Source organism: Corvus kubaryi, unplaced genomic scaffold (assembly GCF_017639235.1).
Source record: "Corvus kubaryi isolate FWS band 111438036 unplaced genomic scaffold, C.kubaryi_AGA036_p1.0 37396, whole genome shotgun sequence".
Classification (NCBI taxonomy): domain Eukaryota; kingdom Metazoa; phylum Chordata; class Aves; order Passeriformes; family Corvidae; genus Corvus; species Corvus kubaryi.
Genome location: NW_024581135.1, coordinates 27,487,551 through 27,510,423, shown reverse-complemented (window position 1 = coordinate 27,510,423; position 22,873 = coordinate 27,487,551). Strand labels below are relative to the sequence as shown.

The 22,873-nt window shown below is 40.8% G+C and overlaps 1 protein-coding gene across 2 annotated transcripts in view; it reads right to left on the bottom strand.

The window, feature by feature from the left end:
- SATB2 (SATB homeobox 2) overlaps positions 1 to 22,873 on the bottom strand; it is a 133,043-nt gene that overhangs the window by 44,373 nt on the left and 65,797 nt on the right. For both annotated transcript variants that reach the window (XM_042041127.1, XM_042041128.1), the window contains exons 6-7: positions 22,490 to 22,592; positions 9,575 to 10,047 (exon numbers count right to left, since the gene is read on the bottom strand). In XM_042041127.1, the coding sequence (XP_041897061.1) occupies positions 9,575 to 10,047; positions 22,490 to 22,592 (576 nt within the window). The remainder of the gene's footprint in view (positions 1 to 9,574; positions 10,048 to 22,489; positions 22,593 to 22,873) is intronic.

Here is a 22,873-nt window from a genome sequence, read left to right as displayed (position 1 = left end):
GGTGCCTGCACTCTTGCTTCCACTAAGGTCTCATCCTGACCTGCTACAGGGATGCAGCAGTATTTTGCAGCACTGCTGTTCCATCAGCAGGCTGGGAGCCTCACCTCCTAAGGCAGGCACCTGCTCCAGGGGGTAACTTGCTGCTTCCCCCAGCACCGCGACACAGCAGCTCCTGGCAGGGGCAAGCCCTGCTCCCTGTGCCCTGCTCCAGGCAGGTAGGAAACCTGGCTGCCAAGAGGGTTTTTCTGCAGCTCCTCTAAGTGCTTTGGCAGCTTAGGAACCATGTAAACAGCAGGAGAGCTAATAAGAAAACTGACTCATGAGGGAAAAATCTCATGTCCTCCTGCAACTGAAGATAAACAACAATGCCAGTAAACAGCAGCAGCAGATAGCTGAGTGATAGGGAAGGACAATAAAATAAAGTGTCTTGAGAGCAATAACGTTTACAATAATATAATTCTGAGCTACTGAAGTATACACAAACTAACCAGTGAGCAACATTATAAAAAATAAAGTGATATTAAATAATCTGTTCAGCCTTTTTGTCACCTGCAACAAATTAGGCTTTCAATATGCAAAACATCTTCCTTCCAGAAAAACAAATGATCATGATTTCATTTAATTGTAATTTAATGAGGCATAATGTATTTTTTAAAGTGATATACACCAGGTGTGTGGCGAGGAAACTGGCCCAGCCAGACAAACCCTACTGTTTCTATTTTTGAGAAAACCCTAAAGCCAGCCAGAGACTGTTTTCGTTTCTGCAAATTATGTTTCTGCTGGAGGGGGTGAGGAAGGGAAACCCACAGCATTCATACATTTCTTATAAAATTCCATCGGCTAAATTAGCTCATTCTGACTTACTTACATCTCGCATATTAAAAAATAAAAAAATAAAAATTGGCAATTTGCAGAGTAACCAACTCTGCAAACCTAAAAGATCATCTTCAGGGACTAGAAAGTCTCAGTGACTTTAAATAGCCAAACGGATCTTCTACATAGAACACAGCTCCCAGGATACATTTTAGGACATGCAGCTTGATAATATCTTTGCTTTTCCACTCCTCTGCATCATTTTTAAGCCGGCTGCTGAAGAGGCAACTGATGAAGTTTAATGTTCACACAGGCTGTGCTTGAAAATGAGGCGTGTGATCACCCTGAGACAAGGGCTCTGCACAGCCTGGTTTACCCTTGGAACTTGCACTATTTTTAAAATTACACGCTGGATCCATAACTGACTTTAAGAAAATAATACCTGTGGTGGAGAAAAAAAGCACGTCCAATCAAAACAAAAAAGTTACTGAATCTATTTAAGGTAGGAGTAATTTTGACCGTGTTTTTTCAAACTAGCTGAAACGTAGTCCCTTCAGGCCAGCGAAGTCACTGTCACAGGGGTTTGCTTTGCATTTATTCTGTGAAACCTCCTTTGTGAACTTCTTTTACTTTTATTAACTACAGGATTTCCAGAACAAACCTCACTGGCAACTAATCTTTTTTTAAGCAGCTTCTGAGAGATGATGCAGTGCAATGTAGAGTGACTGTTATTCCAACTGACTCCAGCATCCAGTGGACCAACTGAGCACCCTTCGAGGCAAACAAAGGCTTGATCAAAGCCCACAGAAGGTGAGGAGCAAGGCCTCTCTGCCCTCTTCCCAAAGGGCTGCTGCTCAGGCCTAGAAAGGGTGTCAGTGACATCTCAGTGGGACAGCAGACTGCACTACCAGTGACCAAAGGCAGGATGATTTTGCAACAGGAACTTTTGAAAAGCAATCTGGATGGGGGCAAGGCGGTACTGCTGGAGTGCAGCCCAGACACTCGTGTGCTGGGGACAGAGGAGGACAAGGGCCATCAGGCAGCAGGAGACTCCCAAGTGCTGCACAGGGCCTCACACACATCAGGTTCAATGACTTGGATAGAAGTCATGCTCTTCCTCTTACAGACCTAAGCCATTTGACTACAAAACCAGGCACCAATGTTAAAGGGGCTCAGAACAGGCTTTGGACAATCAAAGCACTGGCCAAGGCAAAAATTTAAATAAACCCAACTAATGTGCTAAACCTCAGTTTATATGTTCTGTATAAGGAAATTATATATATATGAAGGACTGAAAAAGCATAAACACTTTTTCAGACTTTCAGTCTATTTGTGCCTCTCCATACTTCAGCTATGGCCAAAAGCAACAGAGAAAATGCTGAAATACTAGAAAAATATTGCTTCTGCAGTGCTTAAAGTTCCAAGTACTTTTAAGCCCTGCACTTGTACTGACAAGTCTCAACAGAAAAGATATTCTGTTTTCCATCAAGGAAAGGATGAGAAAATGTAGACATTTATTCAGTTTCAATATCCGGATCTTAATGGTCAGTGATGTCCCCTCTCAGCACACAAGGCCTATTTCCAGCACGGAAGGCAGCACCCCGGTTAGCTACGCGTTTCTACTGAACTACACCGTAATTGTACCTTGAGAATACAACAACAAACTTGACTTTGCCAGGCTAAAATGACCATTTATATTTACAGTTGTCTGCTACTTGCAAGTGCAAGCTGGAGGCAGCAGGTCAGTCCAGGAGCTCTGCAGAAGAAGCACTGACTTCTCACAACCCTTCAAGGAATAAAGCAATTCCACCCGCTGAGTTCTTCTCACATCAAGGCAGGATTTTACTGTGACATCTCTCCGCCTCTCTGCATTTACCCCAAGTCTCACCTTCAGTATTGTCTATGGGGCTGAACAAGATACATTCAATAATTCTGAAATACTACTCTTTGCCTCTAAGTAGACAGCATTCAACAAGAACCTCTATATGAAGTACCTGTAGGCTTCTTGGGACTCAAGCTCATTTTCAAATGCTCACTGCTTTGTTTTCAATCCCTTGCATCTCTTCCTAATTCCAGATAGGATATGAAGCAGAAGTGCTGGAAGTCTATCAGAAATGCTTATCCTGGAAATGTGTCCCGTCCAATTTTGCTGAGCAAAATTGCTTTAGATAATCAGCGGTAAATTTTGAGTGGTTAGCCAAACCAAGCACCTTCATCTCCATTCTGTCACAGTTTCCATCAGGCAAAAGTGTCTTTGTACCCTGTTGCCTGACCAGCTCTTCTCTGTCAATGGTAAAAATGTGTGGTGCTACATTTGTATCAGTTTTACAAACTCCAGAACCTGAAGGACTCTGACTGAGTCTGACTCCCTGTGAATGGGAGACCAACAGTCTCCCAGCATCCTTCAGTGTACACATCACATCAGTCCTTCATTTACAAGAAATCTTCTGATCTCCAGATTCAGCCAGAGTATGAGCCTTGTTCTTAAACTCATTTAGCTAATGCTAAAATACATACATCTCAGGAGAGAGCTGCTTAGGCACAAAGCATTTAGAGACTGATTTGAATAAAACTTATACAGGGTGCAACAATGAAAATTTGATTTTTATTATTAAAATTGAAGTGCTTAAATCCTCAAAGAAAACGGCTTTATTGCATTAGTTTAATAAAGCCTCTTTTTTATTATGGTATCTGTTTTTATGAGGGAAGACAGGATGTGCATGCGGATCTGAATGTGGATGCATGCAGAAAACGAGGCAGAGAAAGACCGACCACCTGCAGCCACAAAGTGCCACCATTTATATGACATGCATGTCAGACCTTTATCCTGGAATATGCTGGAAAATTAGCAAAGACACACAGCTTGTGCACACTGTAGGTCCATGCCTTTGCTTCCAAGGCTCAGGACTCCTGTGTATCAGCTGAGCAGGCAGCAGCCACCTCCTACAAGCACACATTCTGAAAGCCTGACTCACATGCTACTTAAGATCTTTTCATTCAGCTTATTGAATACAATTAAGTTAATTGAAACTGAAATTTTGGGCAGTGCAAAACCCACTGTTGGAACAAATATCCCATGTACCAAAAATCTGCAATTTATTAAATTAAGCACTTCCCTTACAGACTGCCTTCTTTCCTATGAGTACAACAGAACGCTGCTTGTGCCACATTACACCCAAGAATAAAACAAGTAGGCAGCATGAAAGCGTTTCATGCTATGAGAGTTTTCTGAGAGGGTAAAAACCAACAAAAAATCCCCCTGAAAACCCAAACCAGAAGCCTTGCTAATTGAAAGTCTGTGCACAATGGGGCAGACACCATAGCGATGAATGCAGCATGACTGTCTCACTAGATACCAGGCAGAGAATTAAAGCTGCTTGTGTTCCTCTCATGTGAGTTAAAGGGAAAATTATTTGCAAAAGGAATTCTGTCCAGGATTTGGCTCACAAGCAAATAGAGGTGGAAGACACAGTTATTTCAACAAACCATATTTCTGATTTTAATGCCTTGTAGAGGACTCTTTTCTGAACCCACTTCCATTTGGGGGAATTTTGCCAACGAAAGAATTAAAACGAGGGGTCACAACCCATAGCCTTACTACCCTAACAACCACCCTCCTGCTTTCAGAGCCCCCAAACCCTCTACAGGTGACCAGTGACACCTTTGTATGCCACAGAAATGCTACTTCCCTCTTCCTCATTGCAGAACCCTGGACTTGCCTACAGTTGCACCAGAAGTTGGGGTACCACTCAATCCTGTGTTCCCCTATGCGTCAACCACTCCTGCAGCCAAGGACTCCTGTGCACTTCTGTGACCAAATCCCTTGAACAAGGAGGATTGCTGCAGCTTATTTCATCATAAACTTCGCTACATCTGAAGCTGGTGGAGTTCCCTCCTCCTCAGGCTGTTACTCCTTTAATCCAAAGAGACGTGGCTGGCGCCACTAAACCAGGCAGGAGCTGAGCTGGGTGTGTGCTGCTTTCCCATCTGCAGGCTGGGAAGCCAACGCTCCCACATGGAGCTACTCAGGGCAGGAAGGAGGGAGCAGTGCTCTTTGGGAATAAAGTTACAAGCAGCCTGAACACACTGGTGTTTTTATCCAGCTCTCTTTGTATCTGGCCCCACAACGACTTGATTTTAAAAGCCTCACAATGATATTTCCAGTTTCGGAGGCTGTTCAGTAAAACAAGCACTGGCCACTTGCCCAAGCATTTTACTAGTTTTGGCTATTATTTCACAACATTGGCAAAAAAAAAAAGATGCTCAAAAAAAGAGAAAGATACAAACTGAAACACTCCTTCAGTCTAAAGGCTTTGCAGTCCACTGGGCACTCCCAAGGAGAGCAGCAGTTCACTGATCAAGTGATTTAAACTGTCTGGACTCTTTAAAAAGAGCCAAATAAACTGTCCTGACTACAACTCCATGAGCCTGCAGCAAAGAGGGATGCTGAACAAACGAAGAGAAGAATAATATGCTCATTTTCTTTATGCAGAACAGGGTTCAAATTACCTATTTTCCAGCTTGAATTTTGAGGAGTGGGATCACTTGAGCTCCTCCAGATTTGCTGAAAAGCTTTCCGGTGAAGGACAAGGTAAATCCAAGAGAGCATTTTCATGCATTCCCTTTAAAACAGTCCTCTCAGTCCTACTTTTTCCTGTAACCAACACCACCTAACAATTTATCAAAACATTACAACCTTCATTAAGCAAGTTCTGGTTATTACTACCTTTTGGTTGCAATTTGAATGCTGTATTAGAAGATAATATACTGCTGCAGGATGGTACAAGGACTCTGCCCTGAGCATGGACCAAACTCCATGTGTGTATTCTCCTCTAGGAAGAAGTCCATAGCCTTGACCATCCGGCCCCTTGTCCTGCCTCTCATTTCAGAGCATCTTTGTTGGCCAACATGGAGGGTGCTCATGCTTTTAGAGGCCATTTGTCACCTAGAAGTTATCCTGACGTAAAGATGATCCATGCTTCAGCCAGGCAGGAATTTTTTGAGAACTCCAGTACTGGAGCAGTACTGCACTGTCCTGACAACCTTTTGACTTCACTGCACTGTTTGAGACCAACAAGAAACATCAGCTCCCTCTGTGCATTAAAGCCTCCTCACCCTCTACAGTCTGTATATTGCAGGCACTTCACTCACAAGCTTTGACTGCTTTTAAAAATGTACAAAGGGCAATTCCAAGTGTGAGGTTCACCTGCTCTGACTCTGACAGTTGTACTTCTCTTACAGATTTGCAGTATTAATCAGAATTTTCCTTGTTTTTTTCCTCAAGATTGAATAGCTCTATGCAATCAAAAAGTGCCAAAGTCTTACAGAAATTAAGCCTTTCACTAATGACTGTTTTAATAACAACTTCAGCTTACAGCCTGGCTTCATGCCTACGTGCTTTACAAAGATGCCTTCCATTTTAAAGGTATCAGATATGACTATCTAACTCTATTTGATAGGCCTCATAAAGCTGTCTGCCTTCAATTCAAACCCACTCATATTCCTGCATGCAGTTTTTTAGGTCCAGATAAGGATGCCTAACTTTCCATTAGTGAGCTGTTAGTTCAGAGCAACAGTCTGAGCAGAAGCAACAAACTGTTTCAGTAAACAACACATTCTTCTGACTTAGGGGTCACAGGCAAGAGGGAGCCAAGGCCAAGGATCCTGGCTGTAAAAAACCTGGGCACAAGCAACGCAATTACATAAGCAAGAAACTGAACCTCCTGCCTCAGTAACATTGCTAACTGCCTTAGCCGTGGCAAGCTCTCTCCAGGCCGCAAGAGCAGGGAAGGCTATGCAGAGCCCAAGAGGGTGCCATTACAACAGACACCATTCTTACCATTGCTGAGCAGACTGTGGGCAACACCATCTTAGACAAACGTGGTATGGTGCACCACCATTTTAAATATTTTGAAAGTTGTGTAGGAATTTCATACTTACTGAAAAGTGTCATTAAAACCACCTGCAATAATTATATTGTCTCTGTGGGTGTGCTTCTACCCATCCCACATGCTGAACAAATAGGCATTTAGATTCCACAATAGCATGAATTAAAATTATGACAGTGAATCTCTAAATATAAGAAGAAGCAGAGGTTAGCCGAAGACACTTACTAAAAATCAGGCATATACACTTTGAGGGTTCTTCATTCCCATTTTCAAACGAAAAGGAAAATGTTCACTTTGGAACTTTCTGTTTGAAAGAAACCCTCTTCATGGCTAACTCAGCCTGGGCCAGCTCCTCACCAAACACCCTGTGCAGCTCTCCTGTGCATACGGCAGGTACTAAACTGCCTGATGTTCAGTCTCCACCTCAGTGGGAGCACAGTGCTCCAGGAAATGTTCAGAACTTGTCACAGAGCCCAAAGCGCTTTGTTTTCATGTGTGCAGACAACATGGCCAGAGGTGTAAGGAAACACTGTCTTCAGTTACGTACTTCCACCTTCAAGAGGAAGATCTGGATGTTTCACAAACCATACAATTTCATCTCTCCTTCTGACCCTCCTCACGTTCTCCCTCCCACACACACGTGCATACATACAACTGTCAGCCACTTGTTCCGATGGATTTAGCCTAGTTTGGATCAAAGCTTCCTCTACTCCATTTAACAGATTTGCTCAGATGGAAGGTCTCAGGGGAGAAATAATGTTAGTAAGAAGGGGCTTTTCAGCATTGAGTATGTAGGTCATTGGACTTTAAAATAAATTAGAGAATAATTTATCTATTAAACAAGTCTCACAGTACATATTTCATGAAGCTATACTTAATTATAGGCTAATGTACACCACCGAGCTACCATGAAGAAAGATTAAGCAGTGGCCCATAATGCAGTCATTAATACCATTATTAGCTGGCTGGCACACAGCATCTATTATTTGGTACCATCACGAGAAACAACAGACTTCCAGTTTCCAATGCTGGCACTTCTGTGAAATGCAACAAACCCAAACCTTTCCAGAGAGAAACACACACCTCTCTGTACCTCGGAGGCAGCAGGGGGGATGCAAGCAGGTGAGAGTAGACTTGAATTTTCCACTCCAAGTGCCTTTAACAGAGTTTGCTTCTCCACCATGGACGTGTGGAAATATCCCACACCTTCTACTGTGCAGTGCAACACTGACTGTCTGAGCCCCTCTTCTTAATATCCTGAGTAGTCCCTGATGTGAGGGGAGCTTGATTTGAGTTGGAATTAACAGCTGAGGACAAGGAAACCTAAGCGTGTATCTACACTCTTCTGCTGCAATGATGGTTCCTGGGGGCATGATGCACTGTATGTAAGACCACTGGTCCTCTATATTAGGGCCCTGTTGACTAACAAAACTGTTGTGAGATGGGCAAATCTTTTATGGATGCTGTAAGACTTGCCTGTTCTGGAGTCAGTATCATGAACTGTAGAGTACATCGTATTACTTACGACGGAGGGCTAAGAAGCAGGTAATTCCTTTCTTGTTGGGGAATGAGCCTTTGATTTAATAGCAGACTTGGGCATTACCAACCCAAGTCTCCCAGTCTGGCTAAAGGAGAGCTTCATGTTTGGTGACAGTGACAAAACCCTCACTGGCAACGTTATTGCCGACCTCTTGCTCCAGTTCAGAATATGTCATTCTGTCAATACCATCTACCTTGATTATAGCAGGCTTTATATACAACAGGTTATGACCCCAGAGGGATGAAAAGCTTTTCCAAATTAAAAGCAGCATTTAAAAGAGGAAATACTCATACATTCCTATGTAGTTTTCATTTGATATCCTCAAGGCTAACCCCAGAACTCGTGGTTTTTTTCTGAGTGCAGCCATCTTACAAATTTAATGGAAGAAGGGAAGTAATAAAATGTGCTCCATACTTTAATTAGTTCCCTCATAACATGGCATTTCCAAAATGGCAGTGCCAAAGAAAATCATTAATCTAGGAGAACAGACAAAGGCACTGTATGGGACAAGGGACAGGCCTCCAAGAGATACACACTCCCCCTTTTCTTCTCTTGCTGGTAAATCTTACCTCAAAGAACAACTCCAGTTATGCAAAAGGAATTTGTACCAATATTAAATATTAAGCCACTTTCCATTTCTTAAGCCTTGATACAGAGTATCACAATTGAGAGATCACATGTTGTATCCTGCTCCAAAGACAGCAGGATAAATGTAAATGGCCTGTCTTTCCAAGCACACATTCACCCTGGGTGCCCCAGGTGCCAGGCTTAAGCTGATACTATCATGCAATCATTTCAACATCTGCATTTCACTAGGTGAGTGAGAAAACCTGTGTCAGATGTATGAAAGCAAACACAATCTGCTACAAAAGGCAGACACTTTTCCCAGCACACTTGCCCTACACATTTCTTGTGGGAGCAGCACTAGCTGCGGCATCAGTTGTACCACAGGAACGAATTGAGGAAGTGTCAAGAAGGAAGCCCAAAAACACCTCTAACTCTCAGTCTCTTATTACCTCTTCCTGGCAATCAGGCAGGAGCAAATGTGGAAGTTTATAACCACAGAGAGGAGCTCAGGGAAGAACTCCCATGAGCGGAATGACTGCTAGAGAACAAAGCTCAGGTAACGGTGCAGGAGTGGCCAAATGCAAACAAACAGCGTTTCTTCCAGGAAGAAGTAGCCTTGTTCAAAACTGACAAAGAGACTGGGGAAAAGACTGAGAGTGGTTTGACCTGTTTCTATGGCACACCCCCTGCCTTGATCTGCAACAACCATCAGCCCCACAAGAGCCACAGTTTTGTCCCTTCTTGGTTATAGAATAGAAATTGATACCTGTGTGCGGTTGAATGCTACTCTTGCAAAGACAGCTTGAGACACACTGGCTCTCTTCAGCTCATCTCTGACTTGCTGGTAAATATCTGGAGAGACTTCCACCGATGAATTTGATGGCTCTGGTTTGACAGCTCTAGGGATGGGTGGATGATTCAAGAACTGCTGGTTGATAGCCTGTGGGTGCTGGTGAGCCAACAGTCGGCTGACAGCAATCTGCTGGTTTATCAGATGGGCCATCGCTATCTGCTGCCTCACCAGTTGTGGACTGAGCTGAGGAGACAGGAGCCCAGGGTTTATCATTGTTTGCATCGTTGGCACTTGGTTTCGGATTGGAGTACTGTGGTGAATTTGGCCATGAGGAGACTGTTCATTAGTTTTTCCCAAAGTTGCCAGCTGGTTGATATTTGGTAAGTGCATGGGACGTTGACCAAGAACACAATAGTCTGAAAGGTTTTCTCTTTCCACTCTTTCCACTGTTAAAAGAGAAAAATTAGCTTGCTGTCATTTCAGTTTGCACTCAGGGCAAGGATTATATTGCAGGTGACTGTACACAACAGCACCTACTTTACTTTATAAGTCTACACTTGCATAGAAATATCACAGAAACATAAGCAAAAGAAACACGAAGTAAAAGCAACAAGAATAATTAACATTCTTTTGGACTTCTCAGGCTTCATCCACAATTCATGAAGAGTCTGTATAAACCAGTAGCAGGTATCCTCTCCAGCCTCCTTCCCTAAAGGAACAAGCTTGGACACTTCCATTTGTATTGTTACTAATATTTGAATCTGTTGAGTAACCTTTAAAAGCGGTCAGTCTTTCAGAATCACTGGTATCTATGTAAAGGAAACAAACTCGAATTGGCATCCATTCACACAAACCAAATAGAAACAAGGCCATTCCCTGTGCAGCTCATGGCACAGCTTCTCATTCCGAACTCAGCAACTGTTATCTTTTTCACATAAACTCCATCTTGCACTGTGTGTGGATAAAGCTATCTGGTACCATCAGCTCACCCAGGTGCACCACAGCAGACTCATGCTGGTTGCGTGAAAGCATATTACAAAACAATGAAATTCACACATGAGAAAAGTTTAAAGCAATGGTTCCTGTAGCCAAAGCCTCACACCATGAGTCTGTCTAGAAACTTTAAAGCACTTCTGCATGAATGCCCACTTGAAAGAAAGTGGCTTCACTTTCTTCAAAAAAAACCTTGTTTAGCACAACAGTGATCTCCAAGTGACATCATGTTACAAAAAACTAAACAGCACACGCAAAATGCATACACTGTAGTTTCATAGTTTTATACACTGATGTGTATTGTCCCCCTGTTAAATATCTTATGTCAGCAATATCACAGTATCTTTTCATGTAACTGCAAAACTAAATGCACTTATTAAAAAAGAAAATTTCCTCTTAAAGTACTATTTGAAATAGGAAATGAAGTTTGAAAAGTGCATAAATATAACTCCTACCTAGATAATTTTAAGCAATCAGGAGTCATTTTACAGTAGGTTGCAGAGTCCGTGAGCCTCCCTACATGCAATTGAATAGGCATTTTTATATGGATCTCATATGAAAGTGTTCAGAGAAGTGTATCATAGAAAACCACTACCTCATCCCCGTATTGGTCTCAGCAAATAACAAGATAGGATTTATTTCATAAAGGCCATAATACTATTACAACTTGTGTAATGATTAACAACTGTACGAGGTTTTGAACTCTTTTTAAAAACCTAATCTGTATAAAGCTTTGAAGCTTTACACAGTTAAAACTCAGAATGACAGCTTACTGATGGCTTGTTCTGTTTCCTTCTCAGTAGAAAGACAGCTCTTTTCACCTTCCAAAGTTACTCTAAGACAAAGAAGGACTCATGACCTGAACACATACAAACACATAGCTACTATCTTTAGAACTGTCACTCTGGAACAACACTAGTACTGAATTTTACAACTAGGTGATTTAATATCCAGGACTTCCTTGTAAGAAATTTTAACTCATTCTTCCCATTCTTTTAAAGGAAAACCCCATAACATCTTTAGCCTTCTGTAAAATAATTGCTTTAAAATTTTAAAATAAAAATTAATTTTGAAGAAAACTATGAATTCCACTTTTCCACAAAAGCTAATGTTTCAACTCAACTGATTTTCTAAGTAAGCGTTTACTTGTATTTCAACTATGAAAGCCAATGCAATACATGTGATACATAAATATTATTGTCAGCAAATGACCGTTTTGCTGTGTTACTCACAGGCTGCCAGATACATAACGCAGTATTTCATCTTGCTGAAAATATGGAAAATCCCTATTCAAAAGCTGCTCCTCATGATGTCAGTAGGCCTCCCTGGAATGAGGTACAGAAAGTTCTATACCACTTTAGGAACAGACACGAAATCAATGTGAAATATGCAATAGGAGTAGCGCTAATTCCAGGGATGGACCCATCACTGTGTGATACAGGGGTGTGGGCAGGGGAGTGAGGAGGGGCTGCTTTGTCTGCAACACTGATGATTCAGAGACCACAAGGCCATATTGTCACCTCCTCAGCCTCTCTGCACTAAGCCTGTACCTGAGTAATGCCATTAAATACACACAGTTGCCAGCCAAATGCAATTATTCCAAATGTACAACAGCTACTTAGCAGGTGTAAGTCGAATAAAGCTGTTGCTCAGTGTAATGAAATACTTGGAGCATCCTGCTACATCACTGACAACCCTAAAAATCTAGAGTCCTTCTGCTAGGAGTTTCAGAAGAGCTGAAAAAGTTCTGAACTATTTGTAGTTTGAGGAGTACACAGAGAATAAGTCACTGAAACCAACAAATTATTACTTGTTAGAACATAAAAACAGTAACCAAGTGTTTTTGAAAACTTGGTGAGAAATAAATATAAATAACATTCACTTTCTGGGCTGAACCACATTTGCCAAGTTTCCACCCACTCCTGACTTCAATGCCAAGTTATAAACCCCTATAAAAATAAAGTTTAAGATGAAAAGGCTGCCAGGATGTTAATCTCTGCAGTGCTACTTGGAATTACACAGAAACATCACCTGACTTGCTTCCATAGGTATATTTTTCCCTTATTATCAGTTTCCTTTTTTGATCACATTAGACTACACAGCCATGCATGTACTCCCTATAAACAAACCAGATTCTAGTCACTCCAACCACCTCAGTAATAAAAGGTTACCATTAGCAGTTACGCTGGATGGAAAAAATGCGCATTACTCAACTCCTCAAGACTCTTTCCTTCTCTAACACATTTCCCGTATCTGATTCCCTGTTGTTCTTTGTTAACTATGGATTGGTAGGGTTCTGTGAGGCTGAACAGGAGCAAGACTGAGACAGCCTTGAGATGGAGACTGGCACTGTCCTGAGAGACAGGCCAGCTTGCCAGCAATGCTCTAAGAAAAAGGGATACAGGAGCCACAAAGCTTTTGTGCCACCAGCATTCTGCCTCAGATCTTCCTGAGACAGGGCTTTTACCTTTGCATCCTCCATTTCCCATGTTCACACCCAGTTACAGTCTTTCCTTTGTTTGCTATTGTTCTACTGAAACTGGGGATACATTTAGAGCTCTTGTAGTCCTGTACTGACTGGAATATAAAGCAGTGAGGACACAGCAGCAGGTCCTTACACAGGAAAGGAAGGGGTTCAATGGATGTGTGCTGTCTACATTCAAGTACTGCTGATAAACTACTTCTGCTAGCAATGCCTGTGGTAGTTAAATAAAAGCTGGTTCAGGAGGCTGTTACCTACCTCCATCTGTGGTGTGACCACAGCAAAAGACATTGCAGTGTTTTCATTTTCTCTCTGCATCACTCACTTGGTGTACAATGCTGCAGTTCTTTGCTTGAAGAGCTCATTTAAACCAAGTACAACAGTACTGTCATACTGCAGAGCCACCCACCCTTCTGAAGCCCACCACTAGGTAGGCAAAGACTTGTGTCTGGACAACAGGTACTGTGCTAAGTTCAGCAATTAGCTCTGACAGCACTCCAGGATAGCATCTGCCCTTCATTTTTCTATACCTCCCTACAACATGTCTCTACCTCTACAAGAGTCAGAAACCAACATAATCCCCAGAATGGGAGCAACAAATTGTTGTATTCGAATATTCAGTTCTCATCCTATAATGATTACCATGTGCGTCAATGTATTTCAACTCCAAACTGAGTTAAAACTTCCTGGATACAGCACAAAAGGAATTCAGTGCACCCTTCCCCTGTGTGATGCTCTTAACCTCTAGCCCAATCTTCCTTGCACAGTCAAGCAGCTGACGCAGACCACAGCACAATAGCTTGGGGTGGTCTGCATGCAACTTTCCATTTAAAATAAAACCAGCTCAAAAGATTTAAAATAAGATTTATTTCTCCACCTTCCCTTCCCCTCACACTTTATTTGCACTGAGTTGTTAATAGGAACATTCTGACAAACAGCCTGTGGGGCATTTAGGGCTTATGCGTGGCACTGAATTGACTGACAGCACTGGAAACCAAATTCCTATGCACAATAAGGGATGCAGCAGGGAGAGCAAGAGTGTAACATGTCTTCCAGCACTGCACTGCAAGCGGGGACACAGAGGACCCGCCAGCATCCATGACCCAGCGTGTCCGGAACTTTTCAGTCCCACAGGCATACAGGCACTTTGCCCCAGAGTAAGAAGAAGCTGGTAAAGAAACGTTTTGTAATAAGTTACTAGCCGGCAGAATTGCCATGTTTCAATTGTGACAGGATGTCACCACCCAGGGCTGTTCTCCAGTGCTTCAGTTCGCTTCTTTGTTTTATTTATTATTTAAAACCTGGTGATCATAAAAGCCATTTCTAGCAGTAGTTGTGGCCAAGCCGGGAGAGCTCTGTGAACTCTGGTATACCCTGCACTAAGCTTGAGACGGAAAGGTTCCCACAATTTCTCTTGGCTTAGCAGCATCCTGCTCACTGGAGCAAGACTTGAACTTTGGAGCTTGGGGGACAAAGCACAGCACCAGCTCCACCTTGGAGAGACAGGGCTGCTGCACTACACCCAGAGGGTGCCCTCTTGCTTATGCTACATAATTATGAACTACCCCTTTGTAAATCACAGAACTACTCCAGAGCACAGGAGGTGCTTTTAAAGTGGTAATTCTGTATCTTTTTATCTATAATTAGGATAATTACTTATTTCTTTTAATCACAGCGCACTTAACCACTTCAGCGCAAAGGGCTGGTCTGAGGAGTCTCATTTTCATTCAACATCTAATCTTTGTATTTACCCGTAGTCATTCCCTGGCTTCAGCGCCCGATCTCTGCCTAGGCCACTTGTTCCTGCACTCAGGACTGGATGAAAAGCAGGTTGACTGGAGAGGCAGACATGACAAAAAGTCGTAACTTTTAAAACCTTTCCCTTCCTCTACTCCTGCAGGACAGCACAGAACCTCAAAACAGCTATAGAGCACATACAGAAATTGTTTGGCCGCTGGCTGTGGGTACCAAAGGCCTTTATCCAAGCCTAATGGAAAACAGACAGGAAAGGCCATTGTCTGTTCTTTGTTGAGTTGCAAACCATTCGGTTCCCACCAAAGCACAAATCACTATTTTTTTACTTTGAATCATCATAAAAAGTGGGCCTTTAACCAGCACCAATCTCAGATAAACTGAGCAGAGCGTACTGACATTGATGAGCAGCTGACCTTCTCATCCTTTATCCTCAAGACTACCACTAAGTCATCCCCTGGGACACAGAGATGCTAACATGTCTTCTGCCAGTTCTGCTTAAGCACAGTAAATCATATTCTTCACATGGGCTGCCCCTGGACTGCACTGCTTCTAAAGGTGCTTCTCAGAAGACAAGCATCATCATCGTATTTTTAGATTTATTTTTGGGTTTGTGTATAAGTTCAAGAGGCACATAGAAGCATAAACTCAGTTCTTCATAATCATGTTAACACTGTTTGTCAAAAGGACATGGCAGATCCATCTGGCAGAGAAGACCATTACACTGAAGGTGCTCTAGTGACCACTTGTTCTAATCCATGAATATTGGTCAGGTGAAATGGAAAAGGAGAAGCAGCAGAATCATTCGTTAGAGCTGTCTGACAGAAATACAGGGAGTACTGGTTTAGATGGACTGATGTTCTCATCTGATATAAAAATATCTCCCTTTCTGTCAAACTATTGTAACAGTAGAACCAATCCTTTGTGGGCATCTCGAAAGGGAGATACAAACCTCCCAGATGACCCAGCCAATTGTGCAATCCCTTTGGGAGATACACGTGTGTCTTCTTGATTCGTACCATCAGAGATGGTGAAAGGAGGGAGACAGAACACAAACATCATTAAGACAGAGATATAAACTCTTCAGATATTTCAAGTGAACAGAATACCATTCTGCTCTCAGAGTTACATATTCTATGAAATCCGTGGGATCACAGAGAGACACACTGCAGCTTTTCATATAGGAAAGCTTATGCCTGTACCTAAGCTTCAAGTCATCCTCCTGTTTCACACTAATCTCCACTAATGCTTACTTTGTAAAAATACCTTTTTGTCTGAGCTAACATGCCGCTGTTTGGCAGCACACTTTTTTTTTAAATATGAGAGAAAATTAATTTTGAGATTCTGAAGGGTAAAACAAAAACATTTTACTTTTTAAAAAATGAAGATGACCCTTCTTTACTAAGAATTCAAAAAGGCAGAAGTCCCAGCTGCAGCACACAACTGGTCCTCCCTGAGAAAAGCACAGTACTGGAACAGGAGACATTTTTTTTAAAAAGTTCAGTGACATCATTTGAGCAAGACATGGGGCAAGTGGCTAGACAGCTTCTCCACAGCAGGGTTTCCAAGCTTTACTGTCTGGCCTATGTTCCCTAAAGCAGCACTGGCTGCAGCTCCAGCCATATGCAGGCACAGGAGATGGCACTCAGCAACCCTCACATATCCTGTGCCACAGCACAGGCATGGTGAGCACTGAGAGCCACTGCTCCAAAACAGCCAGAAGCCAGGGAAGACATTCTGTAAAGCTGAGATTCATATATGCACTTACTTTAGGTGAAAGTTACTCTTAAAATATAAACCCAAAGGGTGTGTTTTAATTCTCTTTACAGAGAGGAATAGCAAGAGGGCCACAACTCCTACACCCCTGGAACGCATGGCAGCAGGTAAACTGGTTTTTAACAATATACACGCACAACTCCCCCAAACTGGCACTTAACACCACGGACAATGCTGAAATGCAAAACGCTAATGTGGGTGGGGAAAACAGTAGTCAAGGGGTCTATAATTCTTGCTGAATCTTGACACGTTTAACTTATATTTAAAGAGAGAGGCCACTTTTTCCTCATCATTAGTGCCAACTGATGAACTACTCTCCTCATGAAATAGCACAGCAGGCCACTGAGAGGCTGTCTCCAAGTCAGAGATAATCTTCAGGTCATGTATGTTACCTAGATGCTGACAAGTTTGCCCGTGATGTTATTTTCCTTCCTTTTTAAGAAAGTGAGAAAAGTTCTATTTTTAGTGAAATGAATACACAGTAAGGGATGCAAAAGTATGAAAAAGTTACAGTAATGTCAAGAGCCTCACAGTCAACCCTAAATGGTTTAGTGCCAGAGCCACGACTAATATCCAGTCAAGATATGAAATGTATTCCCTTAAAAAACTTAACATTTCTGCAAAAGGTGAAGATATACGCATATAAATACATTATATACATATATATACACACATACATATATATATATATATAAACCCCTCTATTTACACAGAGAGTGAGGAATATACATGCATATATCAGTAAATAGGGTATTTTTAGAAGTCAGAAACACTGTTTGGGAAAGATCTGGTGAGCCTTTTCATGAGGCTTCCCCAACATCTGCTTCAGAGGAACAATTAAAAACTATTCCTCCAAGCACATAGCGACAATTTTCCCCAGACTCGCACTGGCATTATCACTGTGCCGCAACTCTCAGTTCCTTCAGCCTGGAAATAAGAAAGCTGGGAGCCCTTCTGAATCCTGTTTCTAACCTCTCTCAACTTACATTGGCCTCTAGGAACACATTAAAAGAGAAACAGATTGCTCTGTCTATCCATTATTGGAAGTAAGCAAACAAACCTTCAAGAATAAAACAGCACATAAACAACAAATCAGTAATATTGGAAAAATCAAAGAGCAGCCAAAGCAGATTTTCGATTTAAGGAAGCTATGAAAGCTTTTTCTTACATTCTTGATCTGTTGAAACAGAAATAATTGAGCCCTCCTCCTTTAAACTGAAAAGCTTCATCATTCCACAAAAACTTTGAGACAGCCACAGTCTCAAAACTCACATCCACAGAAAGCTATATTTTGACAGACACTGATGGCAGGAGCAAAGATGACATGTTCTTCATATGCAGACAAAAAAAATATGTCTTTTTATTTTTAAGTCCGCAATGTATTTATTTCTTCCTGCTGCCTTCCTGACTTCCTCCTACCAAGCTGTGTCATCAGGCAAAAAGAAAATATTCACACCAGTTAAGATTTTCAGTTGTGAAAGAATTCTGATACAGTGAGAGTCCTTCTGATAAAAATAGAAAGCATGACACTTAGAAGTGAAATATCTATTAAGAAAGAGAGCTAAAAAATATTCTAAATGCTACAAACCCAAATCACTGGGACACAAGTAGGTAACCTTGACAATTACCTGAATTGCATGGCTAAGTTCTGAAATACCTCTCTCCATACATACATATATATACATGTACATAGTTACAAGGTGTTTTTATTTCTGTATCTATTTGTTAATCAAACTTAGAATCAATGCAAACCTTTCAAGAAATTATTAAAATCCTGCATTTCAACAATGTTGAATGTCTTCTCCCAGCTTCAGCAAGTTCAGCTTCTAGAGAAATCAGACAAGCATTTCTCAGATTGAGAGAAGCATCCCCGTGGGACTGGGCAGGAGAAAGGCAGTTTGAGAACCACTGGAATAAGCCATTGGTCTATAGTTGTCATTGATTAATATGTATTATTTAGTAAAAAAGGGGGATCTCTGATCTTCATTAAGGCAGGTTTAAACATACTTAAGCCTTGTCATGTATGCACAACTTTGTACTAAAAAGCCTTGCATCCCTCAAAAAGAAAAATAAGAAAGTAAAATTGAAAAGGAAAAAAAAAATTCATATAGTAATACTAGATTAATTCATGGTGCATATTTTGAACAAAATTACAGCACATACTAAAGAGCTTAATTAGCACCTTAAGTGACTACAGACACCCATGAGGGCAAGAAGTCCACAGAAGAACCAATAAGCCTTTTGTTTCCCACCACTGTACACATTCCATTACAATTGTTTTAATATAAGCTCTCTTTCAAATAGATACGTGTATCCTAAAGAGACTGGAAAGAGTGGACATCCTGTTATAATCTCCCTCGTGTTCTCACACACATTCCAAATGGCAAGCCCAGGGCCAGGAGAAGACAAAAAGCCTTCATCCTCACACCAGCCAATTCCCAAGCCTGGCTGTACACTAACTCTCGTGCTGCTGAGTAAACTGTGAACGTCTTAAAACCTTAAGGGGATGAGGCAGGGTGGGAGAAAAAAATTCAAGCAGAATTTTATTCTAGCATCATCTGACACACAACCAAATTGCCATGCTGAGCGGAACTAACTGAAAACTTTTTTAAAATTATGAGCCTAAGTAGTTTAGCTGTCTTTTTGGTGAGTTCAGCAGAATGCACACTGAGAATCTTTACTTTGAGAGATTTGATACAATTCCATTTGTGTACAGCTTTTACATCTGTGGCTAATGATATCAAATTATTGATTGTTCACTTTCTTATATTATTTAAGCATTAATTATGCACTCGGCAACCTGATGCTTCTCTTTTTTTCTTTTTTTCCAGAGAAGTTTTTATTTCTGTCTGTCTTTGGTTGTAATTACTTTGATCTTCCAGAGTGCATAAATAATTTACTGTTTATTTATTTCTATGAAAGGAAAAAAGTTTGACCTAGTAGATCTATATGTGGCAATTTGTAACAGAATCACATAGCTTATGTTTAGGAAATCATGGTTTTGATTAAGAAGCAACCATTTAGTTCCCACTGTTTTATTAAAACAGACATTAGCAGATAATAGGAAACACATTTAACACTGTAGGCTGCATTTAGTTTGCAACGTCAATGAAGTTATTTTGAAGCCCCTTCCTATTTTGTATTTACCACAGCTCATGTGAATTGTTTTTTGCTTTTACTTTCTAGTAACCAACTAGAGCTAGACAAGGATAGGGGTGCTGGTTCTAAAGACTCTAAATTATAGCTTTGTCTAATAATATCCAGCTACAGCTCAAAAAAACGAATAGGTGCATCATCCATTCGCCTTGTTTAAAATTATTATTAAAGGAGTACATGATGATTGATGCATGTAACTCGAGTCACTGATTTTACACACTAACTGAGCTGTCCTGCACGAATATCTACCTAGAGAAAAGAAACAAAACAACATGAAACAAGAGATGATGAGAAATTGAAACCACCTAAAGAATTGCAGAAGTCTTCCTGTTTGCAGGCGGTTAAGATTACTGCTCTGAAGTTACGTGACTGTTTATTCTCCATGCACCACTGTACCTGCCACAGACTCTTTGTTTTCTCTCCCACTCATATGGTTGATGAATCAACACTACTTGAACTGCTTTATAGCAGCTTGTGTTTACTTCACACATACCTTAACCTTCCTTTTTCTCCTCCTACTAACACACACAAACTTCCAAACAGCAACGACTGGCTGTGTCTCTGAATAGCACAGATACAGAGTTATCTGGCAAACTCTTCGGGTTTGGATCCTTGACCTTTTGATTGAGGTTTCAGTCTGCTTTTATTGCACTTAACAATTTAACTGTGCACTTACTAAGTAAAAAGAAGTAAGAGCGTAAAGCTCTAAGAATGGAAGAAAGTGGAAAACAGTGTGCTAGAAATACTCCGAAGCTGTAGTAGCATCTCTACAGTTAAGAACACTACAGTTAAGGGCTTCCAGTGCCTCTGCAACTGGCACCCTTGCCCAGTTTTGAAAAAAAGAAGAAGAAAAATGAATAAAAAAAGCCTATTTCTGTTCTCCCAGAACAACAAGTAAAAGCGAATGGTGATGACCTCAAATCTGTTTGATTCCTTTGATTGCTTTTTAACCAAGAGGATATGTTAAAGCACTTTGAGTAAAATTCTTTTATTAAGAGACACCATTTAGAGAAAAGAAACACTTCTGAGTTACACAATGGCAATTTAGAGAGAAAAGAAAATATCCAGTTCATCTGGCACGAGGGTAACCACATGCTAAAATGTCCAATCAACGTTTTTAGTTCTAGCCTAAACCATTATAGTAGGTGAAAAGCAACATCTCCATTTCCCTACCTGCACTGTTACCCCAATTCTGCCTGGACAATTTTCCTTCTAGACACAAAAAATTTTACCGGAGAACATTCTTTCTTTTTTCCCCCTAGTGAAAATCTAATCATTGCAGAGCCGAGGCATGAGTGTCTTACAGGTATGCTCTGCACAAGCCAGATGTGCAGAGAAAAACCAGATGCCTCAGAACTTGTTCTGATGTTTCACACAATTTTGTTTCATGTGTTCCTAACTCAAGCAGCAGACTCTTTATGGTACTATTATGTAGATTTCTAGCCTGTCCTAAGGAAACAAAACAAGCAAAATTCTGTAGCTTATGTTTGCCAGCCTTTTACAAGGAAAAGATGGCACACTCCTTTTGAAAGGTGCTAATCTTCACACGACTAAAAATACAATGGTTTCTCAAGGACATGACATTACCCTATTTCTTCATAATGTTTCTGAATTCTGTTATGATTTTTCTGGCTTGTGAAAGTATCACAAACAGAAATGACAATAATAGTCTATTATTAGACATTATTATTAGTCTATTAATTAGTCTATTATTATTAGACTAATAATAGTCAAATAGCCTTCTTTCAGACAATGAATCTTCCTTTCAGTGGTGTAAGAGAGAAAAACTATGAAAAAGCCCTATCCCAGGATACAGCTAACCTCCAAGGGTGATGGACATTTGGGGAGAGAGAAGCCAGGTGGAATTATGAAAATGTTTTTGACTATCCTCAAACTTCTGAGCATTTAAAGCACAGTGCTAAACAAACAAACAAACAAAAGCCCTACAAAAAACCTACAAAAACAAGTGGTCCAGTGCACACCTAAGTCCCTTGCCAAAGGAAAGGAAGAACAAAAGATCAAACCACACAACCACGCATGATGGATGCTTGTCACATTGTTTTGTGCACCACTGACAGGTGATCAGACAGTTCAGTGGTGAGAATGGGATGAATTTCAGTTTTACTCCCTCAGGCACTGCAGACCTACCAATACAATTTCATTGTAGAAAAAAGACAAACAATGAGCTATTTTTATCTTAACTTCAGCGGGTGCAGCACCTTGTTATTTACAAGTGTCTCCTAACAATCTATTAAATCCTCTGTATCCAGATTCTACAGGATAAAATGCCTACAGGATAAAAGCAGGAATGCCAGTACACTTTGCAGTATTGAAAACAGAGAACAAGGGCACTGTAACTTAAAAAGTCATTTTTTTAGCTTTCAGGAACAACACGAAACTAAGGCAATTTACATAGCAATTTAACGTTTAAATTCTGAGATACTACAACTTTTTCTTTCCAAAATGTTTTAGCTTAATTCAAAACACAGTTGATCTTTCAGCACAGCTAAATGGGATATTTTGAGCATGTTTTGTGTCCTGTGTTTTCATGCCAGCCTTGTTTGTAAAGTATCAGATTTAATTTCAAATGTGCTGTGACTGTGTCCTCTTTGTAGACAAATTCACTAATATTATTATACCTTATTATTACTTTTATTTAAAGAAAATAATCTCAAACTGTCAGCAGAATTTCAAGAATTTGGAAAGCAACAACAAAAAAATCAATTTACCTTTAATCTTCTTGTACTTTTTGTACCATCTCCCAAACTCCTGGCACTTGGTTGCTGACACATTGGCATAGTATGTACTATTTACAATGGATGAAATCATACTCTGGAAGTATAGAAAGAAAGACAAAAAGTGATTTAAAATATCTTCCACAATTAGAAATCTTTTCCAGGGAAAGTAAATGACATGTGAGCGCATAATGATCATCCATTTGTGACTTTAAAACCAAAAGAACCATCTGATGAGTACAAAAATTTGGTTTTATTCTCCAGTCTATATGCCCAGCCATAAATAAAATCACAAAACAATTATTTTGTACAATTATGTGAAAAAAAGATGTAGTACAAACCTAGACTGAGACCTGCAGCTCAGGCTGTGAGGGAAGT